This window comes from Uloborus diversus, chromosome 5 (genome assembly GCF_026930045.1).
Source record: "Uloborus diversus isolate 005 chromosome 5, Udiv.v.3.1, whole genome shotgun sequence".
Taxonomy (NCBI): Eukaryota; Metazoa; Arthropoda; class Arachnida; order Araneae; family Uloboridae; genus Uloborus; species Uloborus diversus.
In genome coordinates, this window is record NC_072735.1 from 184,935,413 (window position 1) to 184,946,145 (window position 10,733).

Below are 10,733 nucleotides of genomic sequence, written 5' to 3' on the forward strand. Positions count from 1 at the left end.
TGAAATTTCCAGGATAATTAGAATGTGAGTTATTCTTGGTTCTTTTGCTTTTTTCAAGCTTAAAAATAGGTGAGCCTTCAATTAGAAATGGTGCGTTATTGTTAAATAATACCTTCATTCTATCTATATAATGACAATTAATTGATTTGATTAGCTGCTGCAGTGAGTGCATTTGAATTTTATGAACGTAAGATGATTCGTACAGTAAAGAAATGTTGTTTGACAAGAGGCGATGTATGAAGAATGTCGAATACAGAAAAGAACAGAACACGACATTCTAAGCAAGGTAGCAAGTGTTTAAAACTAAACTTTAAAACTAAGAACGTTTATAATAATACAGTGCCTTTTTTAAAGTAATATAAAGCAATAAATTTTTGAATTTTGTTATTGAATTAGCATTTTGACAAGTTCTAAATCCCAAACTCACGTTGAACCAAGAAGCAAAGCAAGCTCAACTGTGTTACCCTAATAATGGTTTATCTACTCTGTCCATTCCATTATAATTTCTTTTTAAATCGATTGAAATCCTTCGTCAAGTCACGAATGGAATCGAGAATTCTGCGAAGACTGATGTTTATAATGTCCAAAATAAATGCTTATTCCTTAATAGATTCATTTACTGAAAAATGCTTTTTAGAATGCAAAAGCTTTTTGATTTTTCTTTAAAAAAAAACAATTATTGATAGCTCATGAATTGATTTATTCAACATTTATTTTTCAGTTCCAACCTGCAATTGGAAATTTCTTCTGAACTGAAAGAAGCAATGGAGCTCCCCATGGTAAATTGTTATTGAAATAATGTCTGATAAATATTCAAGCATGTTTTTTGAAAACCTGTAACAAATTGAAGGCACTTGTTTGTGTAAAGAATGTTAATAATCATAACATATATCCAAGGTAACATTCAAGATTTAGGTCATGGCAAAAGTTTTGGAAGAGATAAAAGATTCAAAAGTATTCATATGCAAATACTGCGGCAAGTTCTTCACCGAAAAAACTTCCATGAAAGAGCATCTAGAGACGCATACAGAAGAAAATCTCTACACCTGCAAGGTTTGTGAAAAATCTTTTGCTACAAATGACTCTCTTAAAAAACATGCTAGATTTCATGCGGGAGGAAAGGCACATGTGTGTGATACCTGTGGGGAGGCTTTCGTTGCAGTTAGTAAATTAAGGACGCATGCTAAATTACATATTATAGATAAAGAACTACATGCTTGTGAAGTATGCAACAGAACTTTTTATCGAAAAGTTAGCTTGGACCAACACATGAAATCTCACAGAGAACTGCCATTTGTTTGTGAATATTGTAAAAGATCCTTTGCGGAACTTAGCGACTTGGAACGTCATATTGCTACTAACTGTCGAAAAGTTAAGCATTTTTGTAAATACTGTGGCTTCGTTTTTGATCGAAAAGGTGAGTTGCAGAAGCATGTTGCAAAGCAACATGCTTATCCTTGTAAGGACTGTGGTAAAAGCTTTCAAAAAAAAATTGATTTCCACCGTCACCTCATTGCTAACTGTAAAGAAGTAATCAATAGTTTACTGCAATGTGTACACTGCGATAAGGTTTTTTACCGAACGGACGAATGGCAAAAGCATGCTGTGACTCACGAGAAGCTAAATTACCGTTGTGAAAAATGTGGCAAAGCTTTTGTTACAACATCGCAATTAAAGGTCCATTCTCTCTCGCACAAAGACATGCTGTTTTGTTGCGACCTGTGTAATAAGATGTTTACCAACAAAGAGAACTATCAGGACCACGTGAGGTCGCATTTGCCAACTTGCGACTTTTGCGGTGAATCTTTTCCGGACGATGCCGAGTTGACAGCTCATATGGAGAGTCACATTACTTCATCACGTATTTGCGCCACGTGCGGGAAAGCCTTTTCGGAAGATGCGGATTTGCAAGAGCACGAGAAGATTCACCAGGACGATTACGTTTGCAAGGTCTGTTCTAAAACCTTTGTTCGGTTGGATGAATTTGAGGATCATAACAAATCGCATGGTCAAGAAAACCCGTATACTTGTGAATGGTGTGGAATGACCTTTGCTTATGAAAGGATTTTACAAATGCATTCAATTGTGCACACTGGGAAGTTGCCCTAAATTTGCAAGATGACGTGCAAGGCATTTCCTCTCCAACTGTTTTGCTGCCAGTTCTTGAAAAGTCGTTTGTTTTACAAATTTTGACTTTCCAATTATTTTCTCCAAGGAATTATACAAAAGATTTAATTTTTGAAATGCTGTAAAAGTTTTAGCATGTCTTTATTTATTTATTTATTTTTTTTTTTTTTACATTTCTAATGAACACTTATATGCAATGTGAAAAAATTCATTTGAATTGTTATGACTTTTGTTATTCTAATTTGAAATTACTCTTAACTTGATTTTTTGATAGAACAAAATGGACCTCATTGTCATGTAAAATAAAAGATTTCATTAAAAAATGGTGCTTTTGTGTGTGTGTGCAAAGCATGGGGGGGGGGGGGTTTTCAATGTAAAATTGGTAACTCCATACACATGAAATCAGCATTGCTAAACTATATATTGCGCACCCAATGAATGCTGAAAACATACTGATTTTGACACCTTCTAAAATATATTAAATGTGGACCAAAGAAAAATATACACTGCATGAAGTTTTTAATTTTTTTTTCATTTTAACCTTGTTAATCTATCTTTTATTCAACAATTTGAAAATATAGTACAGCCTTGTTTTATCCAGACTAACTTTTCTCCGCACACACCCCACCACTTAGCTGTATGCCTTAGGTTCCACCGTAGCGCCCCCCCCCCCCCCCGCACGGCTGAGTGTGACGGTCGATAGTCATCTAAGCCACGGACGGTCTTGGTGCTTATTGTGGCGGGGAAGGTCCCTGGGAGTTTACCCCTTAATGTATGAACCTTGCTTGCCATGGGATACGGGATATCTCCCTGTACTTCTTTGGCGTACCCTGGCTCCCTGTAAGGGAAGGGGGTTAGACGTAGAAATGCACTAAAACATTTATGAACTACTACATTTTATGCACTACGGCAGAAACATATACTAGGACACTCCTTCCATATGGGGAGCAGATACTGATCTGTTCCGATTTCCGGAGTGTCCTCTCTGAAATTGAATAAATAGATTAATTGCTGAAAAATAAAGGAGTGTTAAATACTGCCGTATAAGTGTTTCTCGCCGATCCCCTGTCGGTGTCGGCTTAAAATGAGAAAACTCTTTCCTGCAATGAAAATTACGAAAGTTAAATGGGGAGTTCGAGGGGGGGGGGGTCCATGGGGGCGGAACTTGCTTCCTTGAAGACCTCGGGCTTACTGACGATACCATGCCTGGAAGCTGGCTGGAATGTCTATCTCCATGCTATGGGAACCTTTTTTTTTTTTTTTACATTTACACATGACAACATAAAACAGCACAAGACATTACAACGTTTATATTTTTGGTTATTTTGATTTTTTACTTTTTTTTTTAGGTACTCCTGTCCGAGGTAAGGGACTTACCCTCATGAAACTTTAGTGTCCTTGTAGTCACGACACCCCCATCTTGCCCCCTCGGAGGATCTCAGGTCTTGGGAAGGACTATTGGCGTGGGACAGTGATAATCTTGGATACTATTGGAATGAGGTAGGCAGTCTGGACCTGGCCTAATGGGAAGGACCGCCCGCCTCTCCCCATACTAATAATGTAGGTGATGTTTCAAAAAGACTTTATGGGGAAAGCTATTTGACCTGATCTCCCCCTGTCTTGTCTTGGCTTGGTCTTGGCACATCCTGTAATGACTATAAGAACTGATTAGTGTGGGACCCTCCTCCCGGTCCCATAGGGTGACCTGTAAGAAATTACATTTCACTTCCTATATTCAAAACTATAGATCATGTTTTTATTTTTTGTCTTTTTTTTTATCCAGACTAACTTTTCTCTGCACACACCCCACCTCTTAGCCGTAGGCCTCCGGTTCCATCTCACGGGGGGTCCGCGTAGCGCCCCCCCCCCCCCCCCCCCCCCCCGCGGGACTGAGTGCGGCAGTCGATAGTCGTCTGTGCTACGGACGGCCTTTATTTTGCTTTAAGCTCACTCCTTTTTCCCTTCTTCACCCTGTTTAGTTCCTGATTCCCCCTCTTTTTTTTATTACCCCCCCCCATCATAAAGTTTCATTTTTGATTGCAACTCAGTGCTCCAACCCCATGAGTTTGGAATTGGCACCAAATACTTATCTATACCAATTCACTTCAGGGTTGGCAAAATTTCAAAGGGCAGGGTTTGAAAAAAGAAAAAAAAAACCCTTGGAACTAGGGTTTTCTATTTATGTAAAACAAACAAAAAAAAGGTAACTCAGCTAAAACTAGCTTTTTTAAGGGAGGGGGGATTTTCAATGAAAAGGTGAGAGTATTTTTTAGGAAAAACACAGTAAGAGTTATTTTTCGAAAAAAAAAGTTTTTTTTTTAAATCAGGGTTGGTTTAAATCAAGTGTTTTTTTTTTTTTTTTAACCATGTGGTTTTTTTTCAAAAATATTTTTTTTTTTTTTAAAGTTTCATTGTTTCCCCAAAAAGTTTTCATAAATTTTACATGAGTAAAATCTAATTAATGTACAGTAACTAGCAAAGCTGTACAGATAAATTACAAATTTAATAAATTTAGAAAATTATATTTTTTAAGGTAATGCAAGTTTTCCAAATAGTTTTTATTTTGTTTTTTATTTTTTTTAAATTTATGCAGCTTTCCTATTAGGCACATAAATATAAGGCAGACTAACTAAGTTTTCTAAATTTACATGGAAAAAAATCCAATTAGCACTTTTCCAATTTTAACTATCGTTGTTTTTCAGTCTCTTGCATTTCAAAATACAGTAGAATACCTTTATAACACTGACCTGTATAACGCAATTCTCTATAAACCGCACAGTTTTTCAGAAGTAAACAATAAGTTTTGAAGTTTAAAAAATCCCTCTGTTTTGCCTTGCAAACATAAAAATTGTTAGGAAAATTAAATTTTGAATCAGTTTTTCATCTTAATTCAAAGCTTTTAAATGAAAATTAGCATTCACAGTAAAATGAAAATACCAGATGGTTCTTGAAAACGCAGCTGTTATGCAAATCATGAAGCTGGCAGAAGTGCAGGATATTTCACTTTCTTGTAATAAAGAAACGTATTTTTTTGTGAATGACTCATTGTATAATTAGTGCTTTAATACTCACTACAGATAAAACTCATTCTAAAGTGCTAATATACAGATATATTCTGAATATTAGTTTAAAAATTTGTGAACTGACCTATATAACGGCAAAACCTGTATAATGCAAAAACTGGTCCCAAGGTGTGCATTTTAATGGTCTTCCACTGTAGTCCAAAAAACGTATTTCAAACAAAACTTTATATGCTACCTAATTTGCTTGATTACTTAAGATATATCTTAACTCTAGAATATTGACAAGATAAAAAAAAATAACTAAAGAAGTCTGAAAACACTTAGAGTAGGTATAAAATTGCGTTTATATCTGCACACTTTTTGCATCCCCACAGATGATGCAGTCTAAGCAAGAAAAGAAAATGTTTAAAATTATGAAAAAAGAAAACATTCGTGTAACTAATGTGTTTTATAAAAGAAATGTAATGCCAAATTTTCACCTTTCAAAAAACTTTTTTTATCCCAGTACAGTGAAACCTGTGTAGAACAGTAATGTCTATAACAATAAACCTGTCTATAACGATAACCTGTCTGTAACAATATTTTTTTCGGTCCCTACAGTATCGTTGTAGATAGGTTTTACTGTATAATAAAAAAAAAGTGAGTATGAATGGTGAAAGAATCAACAAACATTATTTTTTATGAATCTTCATTATTAAAATATGTTTAAAGAATATATTAATTTAAGTTTGTACTGAGGCTTTTAATTAAAATGATGTTTTTTTCTTTGAGAAACGAATTGTGTTCCTAAATGCATTAAACTAGGAGAAATAATGTCTACAATAGAAAACATAACACTTTTCTTAAAACCTATTTGCCCTATTTCTATAATTGTTGTCACTGATACATTAGGTAAATAAATTACATGATTTGTAACTTTTTTAAAAATATTTAAACAAAATGTGCATTGATCTTTGATATTGCTCAAAATATGCATTGATCATTGTTAAAGTTGTATAATGTACATCAGACTTATGAAAGTATTTGTAGATACTGCAAAATACTTTCCATGGTTAAGAATGCATGATTTTAATTTTAATTATTTTATTTATAGTAGATAGCTATGATTATGAGGAAATTTATTTGCAAGAATTTATTCTTGGTTATTTGTAATTAATAATGTCTGAATTATCACAGTAAATTATTTCTTTGATTATATTCTTTGATACCAAGACCCTTTTACGTTTTGTATTTTTTATAATACTTGAAGATTTTCAAACAATATTCTCCTATAGAAGTCTCCAAATATGTGGAAATGAAATTACAAGATTTTACTCTCAATTATTTAATTAATGGCAGTGGTTGCAGACCCGACCGCCGGAAATGTAATGAAGCACCGACCAACTTCTGCGCATGCGCAGAGTAGAAATTACTGCCTGGGGTCGGGACTGTTTTATGAACCCGACCAAGGGGGCGTTACGATGGGCGGGATCTAATTCTAACAGCCGACCAATGATATTCTATGCGGTCGGACGAATTATGTATGGCCGACCACACAAATTAAGATACTTTCCCAATGACATTCTAAGCGGTCGGACGCGTAAGATATGGCCGACTACGCAAATTAAGATGTATACGCCGAGCAAATGATAGTTCTGGAAACAATATAGATATTAAAACAGCATACACGATCTGTAATTATGCTTTAATCATAATTCAATTATGATTAAAGCATAATTACAGATAATCATAATTATTATTATTTTTTTTTTCCAAAAAAAAAAAAAAAAAAAACGTTATACCAACCCTGTTTGAAATAAATGATAGTCCTTACCATAATTTCTGCCTCAATCAAACGGTATTTTCTACTTTCGAAAATAGATGGACAAAGCTAAGAATAGTCTTGGTGTAAACTTTAGCTTAATTGAGATATTTTTTACTTTGCATTTCCTGTTTTTCTGTTTCTTTGCTGTTTGTTAAAACAGCTGTCCACACATTGTTTTCTGCCACCACCCCCCCCCCCCCCCCCCCCCGTTTGCAATTTCTATTAATTTCTGAAAAGTCGGAAAAAATGTATAAAAAGTCTGTTTGTTCTTGATTTGGTATATTCCCTGGTTTGCAGCAAATAAGTCAGATCAAAGATTTTTGGATAATTCAGATTTCACTTAACAATTGCAAACTTTCAGAAAATAAGTAAGCATTTCTTGATCAAATACAGATGTGTTTTATTTATTTTTTTGGGGGGGAGGGGATCTATTTCATTAAGACTCTGGTATGTCACGTGAAAAAGCAAATAAAGATGAATTTTCACTCACTTATTTGCTTCTAGTTTTTTTGTTTTGTTTTTTTTAAGCAATCACGATTGCTTATTGCTTTCATTTGACTGTTTTTGGCGTGCTATCATTTTTCCCACCGGCGCGACGCCACCCTCTGCCAGCGATGCTGCTCCTCTAGCGAAAACAGTCTCCAGGTTGCGTCCATATCCTACACACACACACGCATGCGCATACATGCACCAACACACACGCACACACAAACACATACACCACCATACACACACATACCCCTACACACATACACAAACACATACGCATGCATGCATACAGACACCTACACACACACGCATACATACATACACCCCCACACACACACACACACATACCCCTACACACAAACACACATATCCCCCCACACACGAACACACACGCCTACATACACACACTCGTGATTGCGAAAAACATAATTTGAATTCAAGATATCAAAATTCAAATTATTATTTTTTTTTTTTTTTTGAGCAATCACGATTGCTTATTGTTCTCACTTGACAGTCCTTGATGTTCCGGTTCCTTTTTCAGCTTGGACCAGGGCTGCTGCAGCACCACCGTCCACCGGCGGCGGCGCGGCTGGTCCTGACCACTGTCCCCCGGAATCCACTTTTGCTGGGCGGTGGCGTCCATGTCCTACACACGCATGCTCATATACACTCCCCTACGTGCTCACACATTTACACACATACACACGCATACGTGCACACACGTAAGCCTACACACACAACTATATACACGTAAGCACCCAGGAGGAGGGACATGCTTGGGCGGGGGAGCCATTTCTAGAAACAATAACTCTAACCAGTAGAGTCTTGTCGCAACTCGTGATTGCGAAAATCATAATTTGAATACAAAGTTTCGGAATTCAAATTAGAGTTATATATATATATATATATATTTTTTAAACTATTATTTTATTTTTCTGTTTTTTAGTCTTATGTTGGAGAATTATCAAAGGCAAAATTGCAATTACTTCTTTTCGTAAAAGTCTTAGTACTGCAATATTTTTTTTTCTAGTCGATTAAGCGACTTTACGTTTTCGCACCGTACACTGGGGTAAATGCCTCAGAGTATTTTCTACGATCTTTCCAACTATACCAAGCTCAAAGCACTAAAATGAATTTTTCGTGTAAAAAGGGTAAAAAGGTTTAATTTCAAAGAAAAAACCATTGAATTTTTGAAGCTAAACTAGCATACGGGGGGGGGGGGGGTTATTGGTCACCTCTACCTCCAATTGGTCATGGGCGTGGAGGATTATGAGGCGTGACCAACTCGAAAATCCGACACTCATGAAAGGCGTTTTGAATTTCAAATTATTACTTTAAAAACACTTTACAAATTATCTCCTACTTCCTCCCAATTTTTTTTTATATCGAAAGAGTTAGTGAGCTGTTAAAAAGAACTAGTTCTTCAAAATAAGTATATTTAGATTAAAAAAAAAAAAACTAAAATTCCTTATTGCGAGTTTCAGTTTTACGTAACTGCGTATCCAAACGCTAAGCACACTGTTTAAATATGTGATAATTTTGACATGCAGGCAGTGACAGTAAACAAAACGACACTGAAAGATATGTTAATGAATTTTTTTTTTCTGCAAAATTTGCTGCTTGTCAAGCGCTTGTGACGTCAAATGGCATAGGAAGTGACGTCATGCGCTCTTTCGATAGGGGAGAAACCGAACGAAGGACGTGCATTCGACTTCTGAGACGAAACGTAAAAGGCTTATCTGCTCGCATTTAACTCCTTGTGTTTCTGGAACATTAAACCTCTCATCCTCTCGGAAATATTCGAATATCGTCATTGATGTTACTTGAGGAAGATTATTTAGATTGTGCTTTAATGAATCCGGTCTCCTTAGTGTGTTCAAAAGGATTATTGAATTCCTAAAAAATAAAAATATCAGCGCGCTCAAAATGTCCCTAAGAAAACAAGGGATCTTCGGCGAAAGGCTGCCCTAGAGCCCCTTTAACTGAAGAGGCCGACGCATCCGCCATTTTGGAGCAAGAGTACAACAGGGAAAGCTACCTTTATTGGCAATCTTTCGCCAAAAAGGGAACATAGTCGGAGAGCGAAGGTGAACATTGGCAAAATTTTGGAAACAGTTGGCGTCGTTTCCAAGCTGCAGTCACTTCGCGTGCTAGGCCCGTGTCCAGATTTTCATAAAGGGAGGGGTTTTAATCTTACCAGTAGGGGAGGGGGAGAATTCAACCCCCTTACAGCTTCTAGTTTTGCGACAAATTGCCGATCCCAGTATGGCGTTTATTCACATGTAAGGACTGCTGTATTCTTAAAGGATACCTCTAGCTGTACAAGTTACCAAAGTATTCCTTCGTTTCACAGATTCGCTTTAATCAAACTTTGCTTGCTTCTTTTTAATTAAATCTGTTTACTATGTAGTATATTGCAATGAGTATTAAAATCTTTAAAAATTCTTTTATAATATAGAATGTATATCAGGTTGTTATGTTCTGAAATAATGCTTAATAAACTAAACAAGAAAGAGCTCTTTGCCGATGCAAATTACATAGCCAAGCACAATCACTAATGCATCTTCATAGATGTAACCTATGCCAAATTCACCATAAGCTCCTTACAATAAGCAATATTCTTTCTTTGCATTGGTAGATCATTCAGCGGTTCGTCCGGCATACTTTTTCCGAAATATTACATCAGTTTGTAAGGCTTTAGCAGTTGTAAATCACAAAAAACTTCAGAGAGAAAATTAAAATAAAATAAAAACTCTGAACGCAAACTTTCTCATTAAAGTAAATTTAAGTCAAATATACATTTTCTTCATTTTGCTTCTTTTTTAAACCCATGGGAGGGGTTTAACCCCTAAAACCCTTCCCTTGGACACGGCGCTGTCGCGTGCCATCATTTATCCATTTCTTTTTTCTTCCTGCATCTCCAAAATGGCGGATGCGTCGGCTCCTCCACTATAGAGGCCTTTTATTAGTCACAATAGCATCGGTCGTTTTTCCACAGGCACTAAATTGTCACGTGGGCTTTCCCTTTCCTTTCCTCTATTGGTTGCGTCGACGAGAGCGACCGGTTAGTTAATCACGTGACAGCTAATGATCACTTGCTCCAATCAACTGCTTAGAATGGTAACCGGTTGATCATAGAACGATTCGGTTAGTAACCAGTTACTTACCGGTAGACCGGTGAGTTTCGTCGAACGCAATCATTGCTTCTACTGAAAATATAATTTTGTTGGCAACATTGCGATTGTTGCTATGACAATATATTTTATCATTTGTAAACAATCTTTCCACAA

At 36.1% G+C, this 10,733-nt stretch overlaps 1 protein-coding gene across 1 annotated transcript; it reads left to right on the plus strand.

Annotated features, from left to right (window-relative positions):
* Positions 1-918: 918 nt before the first annotated feature.
* Positions 919-2,109, plus strand: LOC129223336 (gastrula zinc finger protein XlCGF46.1-like). The gene has a single exon (XM_054857903.1). It carries the CDS (start codon positions 919-921, stop codon positions 2,107-2,109), a length of 1,191 nt encoding a protein of 396 aa, XP_054713878.1.
* Positions 2,110-10,733: the final 8,624 nt, after the last annotated feature.